Raw genomic sequence first — 24,408 nt, 5'->3', positions numbered from 1 at the left:
ACACAGAACACCCGGGAAAAATCCTGGGCACAAACAGATGGGAAGGAAGGAGGGAGACTGGGAAAAGCAGGATGTGACAAATCCAGGACATTTTGGTGGCTCTGAGGCGACCCCAATCCATGATCCCACCTCAGCTCAGAGCCACCAACCTGGAACATTCCAAAGATTCCATGGTGGCTCCATGGGGACACCCCAATGTCACAAATCCAAGATCTTGGTGGCCTTGAGCAGAGATGGACACTGGGATGGACATTCCAAAGATTCCATGGGGACACCTCAACATCACAAATCCAGGACACTTTGGATTTGGGATCCCAATCCATGATCCCACCTCAGCTCAGAGCCACCAGCCTGGGACATTCCAAAGATTCCATGGGGACACCCCAATGTCACAAATCCAGGACACTTTGGTGGCCTTGAGCAGAGATGGACACTGGGATGGACATTCCAAACATTTCATGGTGGCTCCATGGGGACACCCCAATGTTAGAAATCCAGGACATTTTGGTGGCCCTGAGGGACCCAAATCCATGACTCCACCTTAGCTTGGGACATTCCAAACATTCCATGGGGACACCTCAATGTCACAAATCCAGGACATTTTGGCTGCCCTGAGGGATCCAAATCCATGATCCCACCTCAGCTCAGAGCCACCAACCTGGGACATTCCAAAGATTCCATGGGGACACCCCAACATCACAAATCCAGGACACTTTGGTGGCCCTGAGGGACCCAAATCCATGATTCCACCTTAGCTTGGGACATTCCAAAGATTCCATGGGGACACCCCAATGTCACAAATCCAGGACATTTTGGTGCCCCTGAGGAGACCCCAATCCATGATCCCACCCATGAATTCCCAAAACCCAAATTCCACACTTTTCTAGAGCTCTGGCTTTTGGAATTCTGGGTTATCCTGGTGGGAGCAGCGAGGTTTAGGACAGGAACCTGAATTTTGCAAGGTTTCAGATAAATTTTGGAATCAAAAAGGGGGGAAATTTGGGATCAATGAAGAGTAGAATTTGGCTCAAAAATGGGTGAAAATTGGGTCATAAAAGGGGGAAATTGGGATCAATAAAAGGGGGAAAATTGGATCAATAAAAGGGAGAAATGTGGATCAATAAGAGGGAAAAATAGGGACCAAAAGAAGGGGAAAATTTGGGTTGTGAAGGGGAAAATTTGGCCAAAAAGGAGGAAATTTTGGCTTTAAAACGAGGAAATTTTTGATCAGTGAAAGGGGGAAATTTGGACTGATAAAGGGAAAAACTGGAATCAATAAAAGGAGGAAATTTGGATCAATAAAAGGAGGAAAGTTGGATCAAAAATGGGGCAAATTTTGGCTCAAAAAAAAGGGGAAAATTGGAATCAATAAAAGGGGGGAAATGGGTCAATAAAATGGGGAATTTTGACTTGAAAAAAGGAGGAAACTAGAAAAAAAAAGGGGAGAAATTTGGGTCAAAAAAGGGGAACAATTGGCTCAAAAGAGGGAAAATTTTGATTAATAAAAGGGGAAATCGGACTCAAAAAAAGGGGGAAAATTCGCCCCAAAAAGGGGGAAATTTGGAACAGAAAAAGGGGGAAAATTGGGTGAATAAATGGGGAAAATTTGGATCAATAAAGCAGAAAAATGCAGGGAAATTTGGGATTGCTTCTTTTCCTCTTTTTTTTTTTTTGGGGGGGGGAAAATCCAGCTCATCCAGAATCCCCCTGGTGCTACCACTGCTGCCCTGTCCCGAGCTGGGAATGGGGAAATTTGGGACAGGACATTCCCAACGTTATCCCAGGGATTTTCCTGCCTCGGGATTTGACAAATCACACCCAAAGTTCCTCCTCCCGAACTGGGAATGGGGAAATTTGGGACAGACATTCCCAGCCTTATCCCGGGAGTTTTCCCGCCTCGGGATTTTGTGATTTCCTCCTCAAATTTTGGCACCTCAGCCGGATCCTTCCTGGGATCTCTCTGCCAGCCCAGCCCAGGAATGGGGGAAAATTTGGGACAGGACACTCCCAGCGTTATCCCGGGGGTTTTCCTGCCTCGGGATTTTTCCCAAATTTCCTCCTCTCTTCGGCAACCTCAGCTCGGGGAGATCCCCGCGGGTTCCGCCGCTGCCGCCACATCCCGAGCCGGGAACGGGGCAAGACCGGGACCCTCTGGGGATTATCCCGGGGTTTTCCTACCTCGCGGAGCTCCTTGGCCACCTCCTTGAGCTCTCGCAGGATTCCCTCGAGCTGCCCGATCACCATCCTCATGCGGCCGCGGATGCGCTCCCTCTCGCCCTCGCTACGGCCGCTGCCGGTGCCGGTGCCGGTGCTGCCGGTGCCGCTGCCGGGCCGCTCCGTGCGCTGGGCATCCCGGCGGCTCTGCGAGTCCATCGTTCCCTACGCGGCCGGGATCGCCGGGCCGGTGTCCATCCCGCTGCTCCCCGCCCGGCCCGGCCCGGGCAGCTCTCACCATCTTAACGCCGCCGCGGCTGCCCGGGGGGATCGGGGCGCACCATGCGGGGGGACGCGGGTGCTGGCCCTGGGGTGACACCAGCAGCAGCAGGAGGAGGAGGAGGAGGAGGAGGAGGAGGAGGAGGAGGAGGAGGAGAGGCTGGGATTTGCCAGGAAGGGGGCTTGGCGCGGCTCGGTGTCTCCAAGGAGGGGTGGCGGGTCCGGCGTTGGCCTCGGGTGGTCAGCGGGGGTGTCCGGCTGTCCTGGGTGGCGCGGGGGGTGGGGGTCCCTCCTCCTGTGGGGACAGAGGGAATGGGAAAGAGCCGGGAAAATCCTCGGGAAGGGCTCTGGGCGCTCCCCTGGTGTCGCGGTGTTCGCCCCTGAGGTGTTCGCGGTGTTCCCCTGGCTGAGGAGGGGACAGGATGGGGCCTGGGAATGTTACTGTCACCCCCTTCAGTCCCCCCCTGTCCGAACCTGGGCACGGCGGGGCCTCCCGGGACACCCAGGGGGACACCCAGGGGGACACCCAGGGGGACAGGGGGACACCCAGGGGGACACCCGGGGGGACAGGGGGACACCCAGGGGGACACCCAGGGGGACACCCAGGGGGACACCCAGGGGGACACCCCAGGGACACGGGCACAGCTCTGCACTCACCGGCGCTCTCCGGCCGTTCCCGGGCTTCGCTCCCAGCTCTTCCCTGTCCTGTTTCTCCCCGGCTCCTTCCCTCGCTTCCTCCTCCTCCTCCTCTTCCTCCTCCTCCTCCTCGCCGCCCGCTCCCGCCTCCCTCAGGGCTTTTCCACGGGAGCCGGGGCCGCTCCGCTCCGCTCGCTGCGGCGGGGGGACCCGCGTTACCGGGGCCCCTCCCGGAGCCCCTCCCGCCGTCATTCCCCCTCCTCGGAACACTCCCGATCCCGGCCCCGCCCCGGCCGCGGCGGGGGGAGAACGCTCCGTGCCCCCGAGTGCCCCCTCGGGAACGCCGGTTCGGGGGTGCGCACGGGGAAGGGGGGCTCGCTAGGGCCGCGTTTCCCTCGCCGGTACCGGCATCCTCCATTCCCAGTATCCCTCAGCCCCGGTGCCGCCATCCCTCATTCCCGGTCCCCGCGCCCTCCGGGGATGGAGGCTGTCGCTATCCGCAGCTTCCAGCCCCGCTCTCCGAATCCTCCATCTCCACATCCTCCATCCCCTGTTCCCGAATTCCCAATTCCCGGCTCCCTCATCCTCCATCCACGCCGCTCCCCGCATCTTCCATCCCTGAATCCTCCATCCCCGGTTCCCGCATCCTCCATCCCTGCTCCCGCATTCTTCCATTCCCGAATCCTCCATCCCCTATTCCCGAATCCTCCAGCCCCGCCGCTCTCCTTCTCCATTCCCTCTCCCCGGATTTTCCATTCCCGCTCCGCGGATTTTCCATCCCCGGAGCCTTCATTCCCTATCTCCGCATCCTCCATCTCCGGAGCCCGGATCCTCCAATCCCGGAGCCTCCATTCCCGATTCCCGCTCTCCGCATCCTCCATCCCCCATTGCCACATCCCCTCTCGCCGTGTCCCCTCTCCGGGACCCCCGGGACGCGCTGTGGGCTCGGCAGGGCCGGGCTGGCCCCGTTCTCCGGCCGGGCGGAGCCCCTCCGGGTCCCGCAGCCCCGGTGCCCCATCCCCGGTCCCCTGTCCCTCTCCCGGTGTCCCCATCCCCGGTCCCGCAGCCCCGGACCCCCCGAGCCCCTTTCCCTGTCTTGGTGTCCCCATCCCCGGTCCCACAACTCCGGACTCCCCAGGCCATTTTCCCTCTCCCGGGCCCCCATTCCCTGTCCCGCAGCCCCTTTCCCTGCCCCGGGCCCCCATTCCCGGTCCCGCAGCCCGGTCCCGGAGCCCCCATTCCCGATCCCGCAGCCCGGTCCCGGAGCCCCCATTCCCGATCCCGCAGCCCCATTCCCGATCCCGCAGCCCCATTCCCGATCCCGCAGCCCCTTTCCCGGTCCCGGCCCCCCCATTCCCGGTGCCGCAGCCCGGTCCCGGAGCCCCCCGGACGCACCGGCGGCGCTGCGGGCTCAGGGCCGGGCTCTCCGCGGGCTCCGGGCGGGCGGAGCGGGCCCCGGGCAGGGCCATGAGCGGCGGAGGGCCCGGCCCGGCCCCGCTCCGGCCGCAGCCTCCCCGCGCTGCCCGGCCCCGGCGGCGCTGCTGTGTCACCGGAGGGGCCGGGCCTGAGCCGGGAAACGGGAATTAAAGGCACCGGGAGCCGGGAATGGAGAGGGGATGGAGCGGGAATGGGAATGGAGAAGGGATGGAGCGGGAATGGAACGGGAATGGAGCGGGAATGGAGCGGGAATAGAGGGAATGGAGCAGGGAATGGAGAGGGAATGGGAATGGAGTAGGGAATGGGAATGGAGAAGGGATGGAGAGGGAATGGAGTGGGAACGGAGTGGGAACGGAGCAGGGAATGGAGCGGGAATAGAGAAGGAATGGAGCAAGGAATGAAGGAGCAATGGAGCAGGAAATGGAGCAGGAAATGGAGCGGGGATGGAGCGGGAATGGGAATGGACTGGGAATGGGAATGGAGTGGGAATGGAGAGGGGATGGGAATGGATTGGGAATGGGAATGGAGTGGGAATGGAGAGGGGATTGGAATGGATTGGGAATGGGAATGGAGTGGGAATGGACTGGGAATGGGAATGGAGTGGGAATGGAGCAGGGATGGGAATGGATTGGGAATGGGAATGGAGTGGGAATGGAGAGGGAATGGGAATGGAGTGGGAATGGAGCAGGGATGGGAATGGAGTGGGAATGGAGAGGGAATGGAGTGGGGATAGAGCAGGAATGGAGAGGGAATGGAGCAGGGATGGGAATAGAGTGGGAATGGATTGGGAATGGATTGGGAATGGAGTGGGAATGGATTGGGAATGGAGAGGGAATGGAGCGAGAATGGGAATGGAGTGGGAATGGAGCAGGAATGGATTGGGAATGGAGCAGGAATGGAGAAAGAATGGAGCAGAAATGGGAAGGGAGCAGGGAATGGCGAGGGAAAGGATCGATGCTGGAGCAGGATTAGGATTTTGGGAAACCGGGGCAGGGCTGGGGACATTCCCTCGGGATGAGTCTCCCTTTTTCAGCTTTCCCCCCCCCCTCCACGGATGCTCCCCCCACCTCCTCTCCAGGGGGATTTGGGGATAATTTTTGTGGGGTCCAGGAAAAGCCTGGGATGGGAGAGAGGCATCCCAGGAAAGAGAAACATCCATGGATGGATGGATGGCTGTGGTCCCTGGATGAATCCATGGATCCATGGATGGCACAAATCCATTTCCGTAGCCAGGCCGGGTTTATCCCATGATTTCCCCATTCCCGTTTTCCCCCTCTCCTGCTCCCATCCCTTTTCCCGGCGTTGCTTTAGGAATTGATGGATGTGGCTGTGAATTATTGATCGCATCCCATCGGGATCATCAACAGCGTTCCAGCAGAGCCCCAACGGCCCCGAAAACACCCGGAGAGGCTTCTGCTCCTCCCGGAACAACGGGATTTTCCCAGCATGGAAGGGAAATTTGGGACAGTGGGATTTTTGTGGAGTTTTGAGACCCCCTTTTCCCAGGATTTGGGGTTTTTGGGAGCTGTTCTGCCCCCCTGGAAGTGCCAGCCCCATTTTTTGGGATGGATGAGCTTTGGGGCGGGATTGGGGCAGGGAAAAGCTGATCCCGATCCCATAGCCCAGTGACTCCGGGAATAACATCCTGGATCCTTTGGGATCACCGATGGATCTGGAATAATGTCCTGGATCCTTTGGGATCACTGATGGATCGGGAATAACGTCCTGGATCCTTTGGGATCACTGATGGATCTGGAATAACGTCCTGGATCCTTTGGGATCGCTCCCCTCCCTCCCCTCCCCCGCTCCAGATCCAGCAGGGGGGAACCAAGGGACAGCGGAGGGGGGGGGGTGTGGGGACCGATGACACTGATGACACCAATGGCACCGATGGCACCGAGTGTCACACGTGGTAGTGTCCCCAGTGTCCCCAGCAGCGTCCCCAGTGTCCCCAGCAGTGTCCCCAGCAGTGTCGCCAGCAGTGTCCCCAGTGTCCCCAGCAGTGTCCCCAGCAGTGTCCCCAGCAGTGTCCCCAGCAGTGTCCCCAGCAGCTCCAGCCGCTGTGCTCAGGGGACCCCTGCTGGTGGCACTGCCCTGTCACAACCAGCCCCGCTCGGCGACACCGCCCGAGCCCGGCACCCAGTGCCACCCCTGGGGACACCTGGGGACACCCCTGGGGACACCTGGGATACCCCTGGGGACACCCCTGGGACACCCAAGGGCCGGGCCGGGGACAGGTCCAGGTGCCACCCCCGGGGCGATGTCCCCATGTCCCCAAAATCCTGGAAAAGGTGGCAGAAAGGATGGGATGGGGATGAGAGCAGCCTTGGGAGCGAGGAACGGGAATTCAATCCATGGAAAACATTCCTGGAGCTGAGGGTGTCCCAAAAATCAGGATCTGGGATAAAAGCAGAGCCCCGAACTCATTCCCTGTTTTCCCTCAGGACAATCCCGCACCCTCGGCCTGGGGAATGGGAATTCCCAGATTTGTGATAATGAGGCTGGAACAGGCTCCGCCACTCAAGGAATGTTGGGATTGGATCCCTGGGATCTCCCATCCCCAAAACCCCGGGATCAGCAGGGAGCGGGACAGATGGGTTTTATCCCATTAATTATTCCCGGTTTTTCCTCTGCTCAGGATGAATTGGAAAAAGCAGGGCGGGAAGAACCGGTGGAGGAAGCTGGGAAATTACAGCAGGGCTGGAATTTTATCCTGGAATGGCTTTATTGAGGGGAGGTATTAAAAAAAATGGGATTTTAATCCCTTGTTACATTGGAAAACCTGATCCCAATCCCAGTCCCAATCCCAGTCCCAATCCCAATCCTGATCGTGATCCTAAGGAATTCCCTGCTCCAGGTACTGATGGGGGATCCCAGAGGGGATCCCACCCTTGGGATCATCTCCCCACCTTTGAGGGGGGCTCGGGAACAGGATCCGCCAGCATGGATCCCAAATCCCATCCTGGATTGGATTTTGGGATCGAGCCGGATGGGACTGAAGAGGAGAACATCATTCCCAGGAAACCCCAAAGGGGAGGTCCCAGCAGATCCAGGCGGGATTTACAGATCTTCCAGAGCACTGGAAGCTCGGTCCAGCGATAAAATTGGGATCGGGCAAGAAGAGGAAAGCCCAAGCAGGAATCTGGGAATTCCAGGATGAAGCAGAATGGTTCCAGGGGGTGTCAGCATGGAGGCAGCTCCGGTGTCACCGTCACCACCGTGGTGTCCTCATCGCTGTCGTCCGAGCTGCAGATGACGATGATGCTCCCACCCTCTGCAAGGAAAATCCCAAAATCCCAGATCCCATTGGATCAGCGCTCCCGAGTTTTGCACCAGGAACCAAACAGAGCTTGGGGGCAACCCTGGGAATGGTGGTGACTCCATGGATCCTGAATTTTATGGATCCTGAATTCCATGGATCCTTCATCCCCATGGATCCTTCATCCCATGGATCCTGAATTCCATGGATCCCTCATTCCCATGGATCCTTCATCCCGTGGATCCTGAATTCCATGGATCCCTCATTCCCATGGATCCTTCATTCCATGGATCCTTCATTCCATGGATTCCTCATCCCCATGGATCCTTCATTCTGTGGATCCTGAATTCCATGGATCCCTCATCCCCATGGATCCTTCATTCCATGGATCCTTCACTCCATGGATCCTTCATCCCATGGATCCTTCACTCCATGGATCCTTCATCCCATGGATCCTTCACTCCATGGATCCTTCATCCCATGGATCCTTCACTCCATGGATCCTTCATCCCATGGATCTTTCATCCCATGGATCCCCCACCCCACAGATCACTTGCATCCCCATCCTTGGCCAAAGTTCCCAAGCAATGGGGGCTCAGGAAGGCCGGGAGCGATCCCACGGATCCCGGGAAAAACGGGATAACAAGTCCGCTGTCGTTCCCGGTCCCCACCTGGGTCACTGTCCCTGACGTGGTTGTGCCACGACGTGGAGGGGCTGGGCTCCGTCCGGAATTCCCAGCAGGATTTGGGATGGCTGGGGCCCGGCTCTTGGTCACATTCCAGCTTCAGGATTTTGGGAGACATCTGGCTGCCCCTCTCCATGCAGAGAGCCGGCCGCTTGTTCCAGGGGTGCGGGAGAGGCTGGAAAAGTGGGATTGATGGGATTGGGAATTCCCTCCGGATCCCACCCGGATGGGACGGGCCTCACCTGCTCCAGGTGGATCTCCTCGAGGCTGGGGGAGACGCTCCGGGTTTTGGGATGAATCGGATCCTCTTCCTGCGGGAAGAGCGCGGAGTTAGGGCGGACTCGGATCCCAGCGGAGGGGTGGGAACAGTCTCAGGAATGGGGAAACTGAGGCACGGAAGATTTGGGCTGGATCTGGGCGCTGCTCCCTCGGTCGGTGCGGCAGTCATGGAATTCCCCGTGAAAAACGGGGAATCCGTCCCTACAGAGCAGTGGGATGGGGCGGAACCATGCCTGGTGGGATGTGGGAATTCACGGGAATTGAGGAAAAAACAGGAATACCGGGATGGGAAAAGGGAAAGGAGAGGTGAGGTTTGGGATGGGGCCCCAATGTCTCACCGGGTCGTTCTCCAGGGCCTCCTGGAGCTCGGGGATGTCCGTGGCTGGGATGGAGAAAACCGGGATGAGATCCCAAGCCAGAGCCTGTGGAGCCGGGAAAATCCCTCCCGACGGCTCCGGTCCCCTTCCCTCTGGATTGGGATGGCCCAGGGGGTTTGGGAGGATCCAGGAAGCCGGGAAGGAACATTCCCAGAGCCCAAAGGGGCTCCGGGAAAACAACGGAGCAAATCCCAGCTCTGGCAGGACACGGAGACAGAGGAGGGAAACGGGAGAGGAGGAGGAGGAGGGAGAGGAGGAGGAAAGGGAATGAGGAGAAGAGAGGGGAGGAGGAGGGAGAGGAGGAGGAGGAGGAGGAGGAGGAGGAGGAGGAGGAGGAGGAGGAGGAGGAGGAGGAGGAGGAGGAGGAGGAGGAGGAGGAGGAGGAGGAGGAGGAGGAGGAGGAGGAGGAGGAGGAGGAGGGAGGAAGGTTTGGAAAAGGAGAGGAAGAAAAAGAAGAGAGAAGAAAAAGAAGGCGAAGAAAGAGGAGAAGGAGGAGAAGGAGTAGGACAACCAAACCCAGCCCAGCCAAACCCAGCCCAGCCAAACCCAACCAAACCCAGCCCAAACCAATCAAACTCAACTCGGCCAAATCCAGCCCAGCCAAACCCAGCCAAACTCAGCCCAGCCAAACCAAACACAACCAAACACAACCAAACCCAGCCCAAGCCAACCCAACCAAACCAAACCAAACCAAACCAAACCAAACCAAACCAAACCAAACCAAACCAAACCAAACCAAACCAAACCCAGCCCACACCAAACCAAACCCAGCCCACCCCATCCCCTCCAAGCCCAGCTCACCGGGGCCACCCGTGACGCGCTCCACCAGCGCCCGCAGCCGCGCCCGGCACTCGGCGAAGCGCGGGGGCTCTTGAGGCTCGGGGGGCTGGGGCGGCCGCAGCTGCCGCAGCCGCCGCAGCGCGCCCTTGACGAAGGGCTGCATGTCCATCAGCTCCTGCTCGCCGCCGTAGCGCCCCAGCCTCTCCGCCAGCCTCTCGGCCGCCTCCAGCCGCAGCAGCACCTCCTCGGCGCCGCGCAGCTCCTCGTCCGGCCCGCTCCGGCCGCTCTCGGGCCGCGCCTCCAGCAGCGCCTGCAGCTCCTCGGCCTCGCCGCGCAGCAGCCGCTGCAGCCGCTCGCAGCTGGCGTGGACGCTCTCCTGCAGCCGCCGCCGCCGCTCCTCTTGCCGGGCAGCCTCGGCGCGGAGCCGCCCCAGCGAGGCCTGGAAGGCGGCGCGGAGCTGGCGCAGGTCGCGGCGCAGGTCGCGCAGCTCGTCCCGGCGGCGGCGGGTCTCGGCACCGAGGTCGCGGAAGGGCGCGTGGCGAGTGTCCAGCAGCGCGCAGGGACAGCACAGCGCGCGCTCGCAGCGGGGACAGTAGATGCTGCGAGGAGGGGACATGGGTGGCACCGCGGCCAGAGCCACAGCGGGGGAACAGGGGAGAGGGACGGGTGGGGTGGGTGGGGTGGACAGGGGTCAGTGATAGACACAGGTCAGGGGTCAGGGATAGACACAGGTCAGGGTCAGGGATAGACACAGATCAGGGGTGAAACACAGGTCAGGGATGGACAGGGGTCAGGGATGGACAGGGGTCAGGGATGGACAAGGGTCAGGGGTGGACAGGGGTCAGGGATGGACAGGGGTCAGGGATGGACAGGGGTCAGGGATGGACAAGGGTCAGGGGTGGACAGGGGTCAGGGATGGACAGGGGTCAGGGGTGGACAGGGGTCAGGGATGGACAGGGGTCACTGATGGACAGGGGTCACTGATGGACACAGGTCAGGGATGGACAGGGGTCACTGATGGACAGGGGTCACTGATGGACAGGGGTCAGGGATGGACAAGGGTCAGGGGTGGACAGGGGTCAGGGATGGACAGGGGTCATGGATGGACAAGGGTCAGGGGTGGACAGGGGTCACTGATGGACACAGGTCAGGGATGGACAGGGGTCACTGATGGACACAGGTCAGGGATGGACAGGGGTCAGGGATGGACAGGGGTCACTGATGGACACAGGTCAGGGATGGACAGGGGTCACTGATGGACAGGGGTCAGGGGTGGACAGGGGTCAGGGATTTGGGGACAGGATGGGATTTAGGGACAGGACTAGGTTTGGGGACAGGACAATGTTTGAGATCAGGATGGGATCTGGGGACAGGATGAGGTTTGGGGATGGGACTAATCTTGGGAACAGGATGGGATTTAGGGACAGGATTTGGAATTTGGGAGCAGGATGAGGTTTAGGGACAGAAGGGGATTTGGGAGCAGGATGAGGTTTGGGGATGGGATGAGACTTGGGAACAGGATGAGATTTGGGAACAGTATTTGGAATTTGGGAGCAGGATGAAGGACAGAAGGGGATTTAGGTACAGGACAGCGTTTGAGTGATCTCAAACATCGTGATGGATTGGATTTGGGGACAGACGAGGTTTGGGGACAGGACAGTGTTTGGGATCAGGATGAGATTTGGGCACAGGATTTGGAATTTGGGACTGGGGACGAGCACACCCACCTACAGACGCGGCTCTCCTGGGGGTGGCTGCCGGAGGAGCAGAAGAGGCTGCAGGAGGTTTTGGTGTCCCGCAGGAAGCTCCGCGCCGAGCCCGCCCGCAGCTCCTCCACCTTGAGGAACCTGTGCTCCTTCTTCTTGTGCCACCAGCGGTGCTCCTCGCAGCAGCGGCCGCACAGGAACTCCTCGCACTCCTCGCACCACACCAGCGCCTCCTCGGCGCGGCAGCGGCCGCAGCAGGGCCCGCGGGAGCTGCGGATCTGCTTCCAGAGCTCCAGGCGGCTCCGCAGGTTGCTGAAGAGCAGGTTATCCACGGCCGGAGCGGCCGCGGCCCCCTGGCAGCGCGGGCACTGCTTGGCATCGCTCAGGCAGCCGGGGCACAGCGTGTGCAGGCAGCCGAGCAGCCGGGGGTGAGCCGAGTCCTGCCCGCAGCCCTCGCACAGCAGGAACTGGAAATCCTCGTCATCCTCACCACCATCCTCATCCTCATCCTCCTCCTCCTCCCGAGGCGGGGCGGCGGCGCCCGCGGAGGGTCCCGGTGCTGACGGGGCCTCGCTTCCGTCTCCAGTTCCGTCTCCATCTGGGGAGGATGAGGAGGGAATGCTCTGCCCCCGTGGGATGGGCCCCAGGAATCCGGCTCGGGGTTCTGCGCTCGCTCCACCCTCCCCGAGCTCTTCCTGGAATTCGGGATTTCCAAACCGCCCCCGCGCCGAGGTGGAAGCGAAAGCAAAAGGGTTTTGGGGCCGCCACCGCCCCTTCCTGCCCCGACAGAGGGAAAAGCGGGGACACCCCTGGCAGCGACCCCAAAACCCCCCCCCAGAGCTGTCCCCAGCACCAGCCCTGTCCCCAGAGGTGTCCCCAAGATGTCCCCAAGGTGTCACCAAGTGTCCCCCCCGGGCGCTCTCCCGGCTCGGCAGCGCGGCCAAGCCCCTCCCCCTTCCCCAAACAAATATTTGGGGGAGGCAAAAAAAAAAGAACAACCCGGGGCCGGGCCCACCCCCAGAGATTCCGCACCCCAAAAACCTCCCCCGAGCGGGAGGGGCGTTTGGGACGGGGGGTTTGGGGTGAAGCTTTTGGGGCTGGGGGTTTGGGGCGGGGGCTTTGGGGCGGGGGTTTTGGGGCTGGGGTTTCGGGGCGGGGGCTTTGGGGCGGGGCTGGCGGGGGGCTCGGCGCTGTCCCCGGTACCTGGCGGGGCCGGCGGGGGCGCGGCGGGGCTGGCGGGCATGGGAGCGGCGAGGCCCGGGCTGGAACGGGAGAGAAAGGGAGGGGCTGGGGAGAGGGGCGGGAGAGGGGCGGGGGCTTTGGGGCGGGAGAGCGGCGGGAGGAGATGGGGAGAGGGAGGGGAGAGGGGCGGGAGGAGATGGGGATAGGGAGGGGAGAGGGGCGGGAGGAGATGGGGAGAGGGAGGGGAGAGGGGCGGGAGGAGATGGGGAGAGGGAGGGGAGAGGGGCGGGAGGAGATGGGGATAGGGAGGGGAGAGGGGCGGGAGGAGATGGGGAGAGGGAGGGGAGAGGGGCGGGCCCGGAGCTGTGAGGGGGTGCCCGGAGAATCCGGGGGTGCGGGGACCCGGATGGGAATGGGGGAATGAGGGAATTCTGGGATCGGGATGGGGATGCAGGAATTGTCACCCCAGATTTGTCACCTGGGAATTGTCACCCGGGGTGGCACCGCTGGGAATTGTCACCCGGAATTGTCACCGGGAATTGTCACCCGGGATTTGTCACCTGGGAATTGTCACCGGGAATTGTCACCGAGGTGGCACTGCCGGGACTTGTCACCCGGGAATTGCCCCTGAGGTGGCACCTGGGGGGTGATGGCTGGGAACTGTCACTGGGAATTGTCACCTGGGAATTGTCACTGGGAACTGTCACTGGGAATTGTCACCGGGGAATTGTCACTGGGAATTGTCACTGGGAATTGTCCCCAATTTGGGGACAGGAGGATTTGGGGACAGACCCAGGGATGGGATTGGGGCCAGGGATTTGGGAATGGGATCTGGAGAATGGAACATTTGGGGACAAGGATTTGGGAACAGGGATATGGAATTTTGGGGACAGGATGGGATTTGGGAACAGGGATCTGGGGACGGGGATTTGGAATTTGGGGTGGGAAAAAATTTGGGGAACAGGAGATTTGGGGCCAGGAAGGGATTTGGGAACAGGAAGGGATTTGGGGACAAGGATTTGGGGAACGGAACATTTGGGGACAGGATCAGATTTGGGAGCAGGGATTTGGGAACAGGGATTTATGGCCAGGATGGGATTTGGGGACGGGATAAGATTTGGGGATGGGAGATTTGGGAACAGGAAGGGATTTGGGAACAGGGATTTGGGGCTGGGATTTGGGATTTGGGGATGAGATTTGGGATTTGAGGCCGGGATTTGGGATTTGAGGGTGGGATTTGGGATCACTCCGCTGCTGCCCCTCCTGTCTGGATTTCCCGGGAATTGCCGCTCCCACCTCCCCAGGAAAAGTGGGATTTTCTCTGTAAAAATTCCAGGATTTTTCCTCTTTGCTTCTGCCACCTCCAGGGTGGAAAATTGGGATTTGGGGCTGGAGCCGTTCCCAGTGGGAATGATCCCCATCCCTGAGATCCCAAAGTTTTCCACGGACACCTTGAAATTCCCAGGAAATCCTGGGATTGGGAAAGCCAGGAATGCCGGGACGGCCAAATCCCAGCGTTTTTTCCTGGATTTTTGGCACTTGGAAAGGGGGAAAGATCTGGGAATTCCCAGTGGGAATGCGGGTTTGGGATCAGCCTTTTCCCAGCCGGATTCCCATGGGAATCTCCTGGGGAAAAATCCCGGGAAAAGGAAGGAATTTGGGATCCTGGATCAGGCTGGAAGCACTTCCCGATTTTCCTTTGGAGCTCCCGGGAATCCCTCATCCGTGAGAATCCCAGGAAGCCCTCGGGAATCCGATTCCCCTCTCTCCAGCTGGAATTTTTCCCTGGAAAACCGGAGGGAAGAGGGAAAATCTCTTCCCATGCTCCCATTTTTCCACGGATTTTGCTCCGTGCTGGAAAATCTGGGAATGGGATCGAGCCCAGGGCCGTTTTTTTGGGAAAATTCCAACCCCCTCCTCCCCCCTCCCAGGAATTCCAAGCTGGGGAATTCTGTTCCTCGCTCCAAGGATTGTTTGGAATTGTTGGATCCCACCAGGGTAAACAATCCTTGGAATTCCTGCGCTTGGAATTCCTTGCCCTGCTCCCAAAAGCTCCTCTGAAATTCCCTTTTCCTGCTTTTTTTCTTCTGGTTTTCCTCGGTTTTTTTTATGGAATTCTGGCTTTTCCCACTGCCATCCCCAAATCCCGGGATTCTGGGGGAGTTGGGAAAGGTTTTTGGGAATTGTGGAGTGAATTCCAGGATTTTTTTTGGGAGGATTCGGGGGTTCGTGGGAATCTGAGCTGGGATTTGCTCCCCTTTGGATTTGGAATTCCATGGAAAACTGGGAATTCCAGAGGCCAGGCCAGAAATCCCGGGATAAGCTCGCCTGGAATTCCTTGGGATGAGATTCCAAGGGGGATTTGGGGTGATTTGGATCCTTGGATTGGGGAAAGAATTCCTGAATCCCTTCCCAGGCCCCAAATCCTCCTGGATTCCTTCCCGATCCTGGGGGGTTTTTTGGGATCATCCCTGGGTTTTATCCAGAGGAATTTGAAAAACTTGGGAAGAGCCCAATTCCCAAGACCGGAGCTGGGATTGAGGGAAAACCTCAGGAAAATCCATTCCCTAAAGAAATCCGGGATGAGGGAAACCCTTCGGAATTCCCGGAGCTCCCTTCCCATTCCGCTGGCTCCCGGAATTCCCGGGATTAAAATTCAGTTTTTAGGGAAAACGGGATGGGAAAACCTCCTGGATTCGGTGCTTTCCCAGCTCCCTGGGAATTCCCGGCCTCTGCTATTCCCAAAAAAAATTCCCCGAGTTTTTCCCTCTGGAATTCACCCCCCACCGCGGGATCCATCCCGAGGGATTTTTTTTTTTCCCGAAATCGCGAAGGAATCCCGGAGTTTCCTGGGATGAGCCGAGGCCTTGAATCCAAGGATTCTCCCCCCTCCGGCTGCGGAATTCCCGGAATTCCCGGTACCTCCCTGACGCAGGAGCTCAGCCTCTGGAATTCCGGGAATTTCCACTTCCAAAGGATTTGAAACACAGGGAAAGGGGGGAAAAAAAGCCCCAAAACCAAAACCCGGGATTCGGGGATTTTTGGGATGAGCGGAAAACCCCTGGAAGCAGCAGAGGGGTTGGAGCTGATCCATAAAATTTTCTGGGAATGCTGAGTCAGCTCCAAACCCCTCCAGAATTCCCCTTTGCCTCCGTTTTCCAGGGATTTTCCAGCTGGGAAAAAAAAAAGGAAAATCCCCAATTTTTTTTGGGGGGGGGGTGGGATTTTTGTTTTTCCCAGGTTTTCCAAGGACATCCCAAAAAAAAAAGCGGGAGAGGAATTTTGGGATTTGGGAAAAACTGAGCCGGTGGAAAACTGGAGGGAAGGGGGAAGTGAGGAGGGGCAGAAATTCCATAAAATAAAATGGGATTGGGATAACGAAAGTCATTAAATAACCCCACAAAAATGAGGAAAATTGGGAATGAGCCAGGAAAATCCATGGGATTCATTCCTTTCCCTGTTTTTCCCGGCCTCTTTCCCTTGGATCCAATGGAATGGGAATTGGGGGGGGGGGGGGAGGGTCTGGGTCATTCCCGACCATCCAAATCCAAATCCCGGGATTTTTTTGGGGATAGAAGGTGGGGAAAACATCGCCCGGGGGGTGCCGGGAGGGAATTCCTTTGGAATTCGGGTTCCCGGGAAAAAGCTGAGCCTTGGATGAGAATTTTTGGGAAGGGAGGGGGAGGGAGGAATCACGTTTTATCCCATAAAAAAAATCCGGGATTTGCGCATCCCGAGGGGTTTGGATCATCGGGAATGACGGAGATCCCAAAATTCCAACCCCAGAGCCAAAATTCCATCTTTTTTTTTTGGGATACAACGTGGGATCCCCCTCCCTCCTCCCCCAGATTCCTCATCCAGGGGAAAACGAAGGAATTTAGGTGGAATTTTGGCGGAATTTTATCCCGAATTCCCGGGATCATCCCGGCTCCCGGCTCGTTGTATCCCAAAAAAACCCCAAAACCCCGGGATTTGGGTTTGGATCGTCGGGAACGTCCACCCCGAATTCCAGCCGCAATTCCTTCCTTTTTTTTTTGGGATGGGACAAGGGGAAAGCGGCGCTCCAGGGGTGCCGGGATGATCCTTGGAATTCGGGATCCCGGGAAAAGCGGAGCCTTGGGATGAGGATTTGGGGAGGGGGAGGGGAAGCCGCTTCCTATCCCCCCCCCCCCCCCCCCCCCCAAAAAAAGAAGGAATTTTGGCTCCGACTTCGCTCCCGGGGTTGGAATTTTGGGTTCTCCGTCATTCCCGAGGATCCGACCCCCTCGGGATACGCAAATCCCGGGGTTTTTTTGGGGATAGAACGCAATTCTTTCTTTTTTTTTTTTTTTTTTTTTTTTGGGAAAGCGGCGCTGCGGGGGGTGCCGGGATTATCCCTGGAATTCGGGATCCCAGGAGGGGGGGAAAAAAGCGGAGCCTTGGATCGCTCCTTATCCACCGGGAACCCAAACAATTCCCTCAGCCGGCTCCGGCCGGGATAAACAATTCCCAAAAAAAACCCCAAAACAATAAAATCCCGCCGGGAATGCTCATCCCGATCCTTCGGAAATGACGGGAGCGCGCTCGGGGGGCGCCCTTGGAATTCCAGAGGGGGATGAAGAGGCGGGAGGGGCCCATCCCAAGCGGGTTATAAATCCGGGAAGAACCTCCGGGCTGGGAATTCCAGGGTTTTTTTTTTCCAGGATGCGCTCCCAAATCCGCCTCCTCCTGGCGCTGCTCTGCGCGGCCCCGGCGGCCGCGGCTCCTCCTCCTTGGGAAGCGGCGCGGAGAGACCCAAATCCATGGATTTGGGAGGACGATTCCCAGTCCCCGGCGCGTTCCCAGCAGCATTCCCAGATTCCCGTGGAAGTGCAGTGCCAGGAAGCGCAGCTGGTGGTGATCGTGCACCGGGATTTATTCGGGAACGGCCGCTTGGTCAGCGCCGCCGAGCTCAGCCTGGGTCCCGCCGCCTGCAAATATTCCCGCTTGGATCCATCCCAAAAAACCGTCACCTTCAGCGCCGGCCTCCACGAGTGCGGCAGCACCGTCCAGGTGAGCCCCGCCGACATTCCAGGGATTCCCGGCAGAATTCCCAGCGGGATTCCCGCCCTGGAGAGGCTCCCGGAGAGCCCCGGCCCGATCCCGGAATTCCCACCGGGAAAGGCTCCGGGAGGTCCCGGTGGGGTCGGGAGAGATCCAGGTGAGTCCTCGGTGCCGTCCCGGAATTCCCAGCGGGATTCCTGCCGAATTCCCAGTGGGATTCCCACCTGGAGAGGCTCCCGAGGTTTATCCCGGCAAATCCCAGGTTTTGAGGGAGATCCAGGTAAATCCCTGTTCCCATCCCGGGTTTCCCACCGGAATTCGCTCCTGGAGCCGCGCGCATTCCCGGTTTTACGGGAGATCCAGGGGCTGGATCCAGGATTATTCCAGGGGAAGGAGGAGCCAGGATTTCCTGGGAATCAGAGAGGTTTTCTTGTAGCTTTTCCCATTCTTCTGGGAAAAGTCCCTTTTCCATCGGCTTGAAACTGAGATTTTTCCATCCCTTTTCCCATTTTCCCCTCCTTTCCCCTCCTTTTCCATCCTCTTTTCCATTCCCTTTTTTTCCATCATTTTGCCTCCCTTTCCCACCCCTTTCCCTCTTTCCCATCCCTTTTCCCCCTTTTCCATGGATCCCCCACCGCTGCTGCTGGCCCAATCCGTGGCCTCTCCTACGGAATTCCCCGTTCCCATTCCCAGCTCACCCTGAATTCCCAGATTCCCCCCAGTTTCCCATGGAGAATTCCCGGGTTTTATTCCCAGGTCACTCCGGATTCCCTGATTTACCGGACGCTCCTGAGCTATGATCCCAGCCCTGGCAGCAACCCGGCCATCGTGCGCAGCAGCCCGGCCATCATTCCCATCGAGTGCCACTATCCCAGGTATCCCAGCCCGCATTCCCGGGAATCCTGGGAATCCTGTTCCCTTCCTGGGATCCCAGCCCGCATTCCCGGCGTTCCCGTTCCCATTCTGGGCTGCCCATTCCCTCCCTTTGTTCCCATTCCCATCCCAGATTCCTGGCAATCCTGGGAATCCCATTCCCATCCTGGGATCCCATCCCATATTCCCGGGATTTACACTCCAATCCAGTGTCCCATCCCCATTCCCACCCCAGTGTCTCATTCCCAGTGTTCCATTCCCATCCCAGATCCTAATCCCGATCCTGATTCCCTTTTCCAGGCAGGGACCAGTGTCCCCCCATTCCCAGTGTTCCCAATCCCATTCCAGAGTTCCCATTCCCAGAGTTCCCATTCCCAATGTTCCCATTCCCAGTGTTCCCAGGGTTCCCATTTCCATTCCCAGTGTTCCCATTCCCAGTGTCCCATCCCAGAGTTCCCATTCCCAATGTCCCATTCCCAGTGTTCCCAGAGTTCCCATTCCCGATTTTCCAGGTGGGATAACGTCTCCAGCAGTTCCCCATTCCCAGTGTTCCCATTCCCAATTTTCCAGGCGGGATAACGTCTCCAGCGGTTCCATCCGTCCCACCTGGGCTCCCTTCAACTCGGCGCTGGCAGCCGAGGAGCGGCTCCAGTTCTCCCTGCGCCTCATGAACGGTGCGGGATCGGGAATCTCCGGCCTGTTCCCACTGTTCCATCCCTTTTCCCATTGGATTTCCCAAGGACTGGAGCTCCGAGTGGGAATTCCCAGGATTCTATCCCTTTCCCATCCCTTTTCCCAATGGATTTCCCATCCCTTTTCTCGTTGGAACTCCCAGATGACTGGAGCTCCGAGTGGGAATTCACAGGGTTTCCACTTTCCCATCCTTTTCCCATCCCTTTCCCATCCATTTTCCCATTGGATTTCCCAAGGACTGGAGCTTGGATTGGGAATTCCTGGGGTTCCATCCCTTTTCCCATTGGATTTCCCAGGGTCTGGAGCTCTGAGTGGGAATTCCCGGGGTTCCATCCCTTTTCCTGTTGGAATTCCAGAGGACTGGAGCTCTGAGTGGGAATTCCCAGGGTTCCATCCCTTTTCCTGTTGGATTTTCCAGAGGACTGGAGCTCGGATCGGGAATTCTCTCCGTTCCGCCTGGGGGAGGTGCTGCGCATCCAGGCCGAGGTCGGCTCCGGGGGCCACGTCCCGCTCCGGCTCTTCGTGGATTCCTGCGTGGCCTCGCTGGGCCCCGGTGCCGGCAGCGAGCCCCGCTACGCCCTGATCGACTTCCACGGGTGAGCCGGGAATGTTTGGGAATGTCTGGGGATGTTTGGGAATGTTTGGGGATGTTTGGGAATGTTTGGGGTCTGGGACATGGTGGTGACACTTCATCCCTCCCTGGTACGCCCTGATCAACTTCCACAGGCGGACCGGGAATGGGCGGGGTTGTGCGGGAATGTTTGGGGATGTTTGGGAATGTTTAGGGATGTTTGGGGATGTTTGGGAATGTTTTGGGTCTGGGACATGGTGGTGACAGCTCATCCCGCCTCTCTACACCCTGATCGACTTCCACGGGTGAGCTGGGAATGTGCGGGGATGATCGGGAATGGCTTGGAATGCTTGGGAATGTCTGGGAAAGTTTGGGGATGTTTGGGGATATTTGGGGATGTTTGGGGATGTTTGGGAATGTTTAGGGATGGTTGAGGATGTTTGGGGTCTGGGACATGGTGGTGACACCTCATCCCACCCTGGTACGCCCTCATTGACTTCCATGGGTGAACCGGGAATGTGCGGGGATGGCTGGGAATGTTTGGGGACATTTGGAGTAGTTTGGAGATGTCTGGAAATGTCTGGGAATGTTTGGGAATGTTTGGGGTCTGGGACACGGCAGTGACACCTCATCCTGTCCTGTTGCGCCCTCATCGACTTCCATGGGTGAGCCAGGAATGTTTGGGAATGTTTGGGAATGTTGGGAAAATTTGGGGATGTTTGGGGATGTTTGGGGTCAGTTTGGGGGACATTTGGGGATGTTTGAGGATGTTGGGGTCTGGGACATGGTGGTGACATCTCATCCTGTCCTCCTATGCCCTCATCGACTTCCACGGGTGCACTGGGAGTGTTTGGGAATGTTTGGGGTCAGTTTGGGGACATTTGGGGACCTTTGGAGTCATTTGAGAATGTTTGGGAATCTTTGGGGTCTGGGACACCTCATCCCGCCCTGGTACACCCTCATTGACTTCCATGGGTGAACCGGGAATGTGCGGGGATGGCTGGGAATGTTTGGGGACATTTGGAGTAGTTTGGAGATGCCTGGAAATGTCTGGGAATGTTTGGGAATGTTTGGGGATGTTTGGGAATGCTTGGGGATGTTTGGGGTTTGGGGCACGGTCAGGGGGTGGTGACACCTCATCCCGCCCCACTGCGCCCTCACTGACTTCCACAGGTGTGCTGGGAATGTTTGGGAATGTTTGGAGACATCTGGGGACCTTTGGAGTAGTTTGGGAATGTTTGGGGGCATTTGGGGACAGCTGGGGATGTTTGGGGTCAGCTTGAGAGAAGTTTGGGGACATTTTGGGACGTTTGAGGATGTTTGGGAAGGTTTGGGGTCTGGGACATGGTGGTGACAGCTCATCCCTCCCCGCTGCCCCTCACTGACTTCCATAGGTGAACTGGGAATGTGCGGGGATGATCGGGAATGTTTGGGGGTGTCTGGGGACATTTGGAGTTGTTTGGAAATGTTTGGGGATGTTTGGGGTGTGGGACACGGTGGTGACACCTCATCCCGCCCTGCTGCTCCCTCATCGACTTCTACAGGTGTGAGGGGACAGTTTGAGAACGTTTGGGAATGGCTGGGGACGTTTGGGGACATTTGGGGACAGCTGAGGATGCCTGGGGTCAGTTTGGGGTCAGTTTGGGGTCAGTTTGGGGACATTTGGGGACGTTTGGCGACACCCAGGGACACTCTGGGCGCATTTTTCGAGGGAGCTCCACGCTCGGCCCTGGTGGCTCTGCTCCCTTGTCACCTCCCCGCAGTGGCCCGCAATGCCACCTGCGATGTCACCTCGATGCCACCGCTGTCCCCGCAGCTGTCTGGTGGACGGGCGCTCGGATGCCACCGCCTCGGCCTTCGTCACCCCCCGTCCCCGGCAGGACATGCTGCGCTTCCAGATCGATGCCTTCCGCTTCGCCGGCGACGCCCGCAGCCTGGTACCGCTGTCCCCGTGGTGTCCCCGCGGTGTCCCCGGTGTCCCCACAGTGTCCCCAGCAGTGTCCTCTCCCCACAGATCTACATCAGGTGCCACCTGAAGGTGACGCCGGCCGAGCGCAGCCCCGACGCGCTGAACAAGGCCTGCTCCTTCAGCAAGGCGCGCCAGGCGTGAGTGACACCGCGGGGACACCGCGGGGACACTGCGGGGACACCATGGGGACACTGCGGGGACACCGTGGGGACACCATGGGGACACTGCAGGGACACCGTGGTGACCCCAGGTGGCAGCGGGTGACGGATGTCATCTCCCCGCCACAGCTGGGCGCCCGTGGAGGGGACGAGGGACATCTGCGGTTGCTGTGAGTTGGGAGAGTGCGGCAAGGAGGAGATGGCCCGGAACCGACGGCCAGCGGAACCATGGGATGGCCACCGGTACCGGAGAGACGGTGAGGGGACAGGGACAGGGGACAGGGACAGGGGACAGGGACAGGGGACATGGGATGGGGACATAGGGATGGGGACATAGGGATAGGGGACATGGGGATAGGGGACATGGGGATGGGGACAGGGACAGGGACAGGGGATGGGGACAGGGACAGAGATAGGGGACAGGGACAGGGGATGGGGACAGGGACAGGGATAGGGGATGGGTATAGGGACAGGGATAAGGGACAGGGCACATGGGGACAGGGGATGGGGACAGGGACAGGGGATAGGGACAGGGGACAGGGACAGGGGATGGGGACAGGGACAGGGGACAGGGACAGGGGATAGGGGGATGGGGACATGGGGACAGCAGGGACAGAGAGGACATGGAGACAGCCGAGACACTGGGGACTAGGGGACATTGGGGACATGGGACAGAGGTGACAGTGGGGATGGGGTGATCCCTCTTCACTGTCCCCACTCTCCCCTCTATGTTCCCTCACTGTCCCTGCTGTCCCCAATGTCCCTCACTGTCCCCTCACTGTCCCCTCTGTCCCCAGCTGCCACCTCCGAGGCCGACGTTGTCCTTGGGCCGGTGCTGCTCTCCAGTGAGCAGCGGGGCCAGCGCCCGCAGAGCCACCAGGGTGAGTCCCCACGGGTGACAATCGGGGACAACTGGGGACAGTCGGGGACAGGCGGTGATGTGGTGACAATCAGTGGCAATTGGTGACAGTCAGTGACAGTTGGTGACAATTGGTGATAATTGGTGACAATTGATGATAATTGGTGACAATCGGTGACCACAGTGACAATCGGTGACAGTGACAGTGACAATTGATGACCACAATGTCAATCAATGACAATCGGTGACAATCAATGATAATTGGTCACAGTTGGTCACTGCAGGGACAACCAATCAAAATCGATGACAATCAGTGACAATCAATGACAATCGATGACAATCAGCGATGATCGGTGACAATCAATGACAATCAGTGATGATCGGTGACAATCAATGACTGCAGTGACAGTTGGTGACAATCAATGACAACTGGTGACAATCAGTGACAGCAGTGACAGCTGGTGGAGGTCCCCAGTGATGTCCCCAATGATGTCCCCAATGATGTCCCCAGTGATGTCCCCAGTGATGTCCCCAATGATGTCCCCAATGATGTCCCCAGTGATGTCCCCAATGATGTCCCCTCTGATGTCCCCGATGATGTCCCCAGTGATGTCCCCAGTGATGTCCCCAATGATGTCCCCAGTGATGTCCCCTCTGATGTCCCCAATGATGTCCCCAGTGATGTCCCCAGTGATGTCCCCAATGATGTCCCCAATGATGTCCCCTCTGATGTCCCCAGTGATGTCCCCGATGATGTCCCCAATGATGTCCCCAATGATGTCCCCTCTGATGTCCCCAGTGATGTCCCCGATGATGTCCCCAATGATGTCCCCAGTGATGTCCCCGATGATGTCCCCGATGATGTCCCCAATGATGTCCCTGATGATGTCCCTTTGCAGGCACGGTGACCCCGCTGGCCCTGGGGACAGCGCTGGCCGCAGCTGTGGCCACAGTGGTGGTGGCCGGAGCCGTGCTGGCCATCGGCCTGAGGCGCCGCAATTCCCAGTAAATCCCAGAATTTCAGGGAAATCCTGGAATTCTGAGCAAATCCCAGAACTCCCAACAAATCCCACAAGGACCAACGAATTCCCAGTAAATCCCAGAATTCCCAATAAATCCCACAGGGACTGACAGAATTCCCAGTAAATCCTGCAAGGACCAAGGCAATTCCCAGTAAATGCCAGAATTCCCAGTAAATCCTGCAAGGACCGATGGAATTCCTAGCAAATCCTGGAATTCCCAAGAAATCCCACAAGGACTGACAGTGTCAGAGGGGTGGCTCTGGGTAGGAATCCCAGGAACGGGGCGGGAAAGGTGACAAATCCTGTTCTCGTGTCCCCATTCCCAGTGTCCCTGATCCCAGTGTCTCATTCCCGATGTCCCCATTCCCAGTGTCCCTGATCCCAGTGTCCCCATTCCATCCCAGTTTCCCATTCCAAATCCCTGTGTCCCCATTCCCAGTGTCCCCAGTGTCCCCAATCCCATCAT

The 24,408-nt window shown here is 58.5% G+C and overlaps 4 protein-coding genes across 5 annotated transcripts in view; 1 reads left to right on the top strand and 3 right to left on the bottom strand.

The window, feature by feature from the left end:
• The window catches only part of INSYN1 (inhibitory synaptic factor 1), a 7,163-nt gene extending 4,644 nt beyond the window's left edge, over nt 1-2,519 (bottom strand). Inside the window, exon 1 of the mRNA XM_086848458.1 lies at nt 2,179-2,519. Within this exon, the coding sequence (XP_086704584.1) occupies nt 2,179-2,373 (195 nt within the window). The 5' untranslated portion in view covers nt 2,374-2,519. The remainder of the gene's footprint in view (nt 1-2,178) is intronic.
• A 16-nt stretch (nt 2,520-2,535) lies between these two features.
• LOC147650751 (uncharacterized) lies at nt 2,536-5,511 on the bottom strand. The gene is made up of 3 exons (XM_086849774.1): nt 4,465-5,511; nt 3,091-3,264; nt 2,536-2,728 (listed from the first exon to the last, which is right to left on the bottom strand). The coding sequence occupies exons 1-3, from the start codon at nt 5,509-5,511 to the stop codon at nt 2,675-2,677; spliced, it is 1,275 nt and encodes a 424-aa protein (XP_086705900.1). The 3' UTR covers nt 2,536-2,674.
• Nucleotides 5,512-7,212: 1,701 nt separating this feature from the next.
• On the bottom strand, nt 7,213-12,890 carry PML (PML nuclear body scaffold). 2 transcript variants are annotated; one of them, XM_086848443.1, is made up of 7 exons: nt 12,797-12,890; nt 11,615-12,191; nt 9,909-10,486; nt 9,069-9,112; nt 8,694-8,762; nt 8,437-8,602; nt 7,213-7,780 (listed from the first exon to the last, which is right to left on the bottom strand). In XM_086848443.1, exons 1-7 carry the CDS (start codon nt 12,834-12,836, stop codon nt 7,689-7,691), a joined length of 1,566 nt encoding a protein of 521 aa, XP_086704569.1. In that variant the 5' UTR covers nt 12,837-12,890; the 3' UTR covers nt 7,213-7,688. The 2 variants fall into 2 exon arrangements, with proteins under 2 accessions (XP_086704569.1, XP_086704567.1); XM_086848441.1 differs by having other exon boundaries at nt 8,437-8,626; nt 12,797-12,889.
• Nucleotides 12,891-17,245: 4,355 nt separating this feature from the next.
• LOC111934284 (zona pellucida sperm-binding protein 3-like) lies at nt 17,246-24,053 on the top strand. The gene is made up of 9 exons (XM_023934284.2): nt 17,246-17,806; nt 18,554-18,672; nt 19,241-19,344; nt 19,782-19,959; nt 21,751-21,871; nt 21,949-22,040; nt 22,191-22,318; nt 22,859-22,942; nt 23,820-24,053. The coding sequence occupies exons 1-9, from the start codon at nt 17,324-17,326 to the stop codon at nt 23,927-23,929; spliced, it is 1,419 nt and encodes a 472-aa protein (XP_023790052.2). The 5' UTR covers nt 17,246-17,323; the 3' UTR covers nt 23,930-24,053.
• The last annotated feature ends 355 nt before the right edge of the window (nt 24,054-24,408 follow it).

This window comes from Cyanistes caeruleus, chromosome 13, assembly GCF_971803275.1.
Source record: "Cyanistes caeruleus chromosome 13, bCyaCae1.hap1.1, whole genome shotgun sequence".
Taxonomy (NCBI): Eukaryota; Metazoa; Chordata; class Aves; order Passeriformes; family Paridae; genus Cyanistes; species Cyanistes caeruleus.
This window is presented reverse-complemented; position numbering and strand designations above follow the sequence as displayed.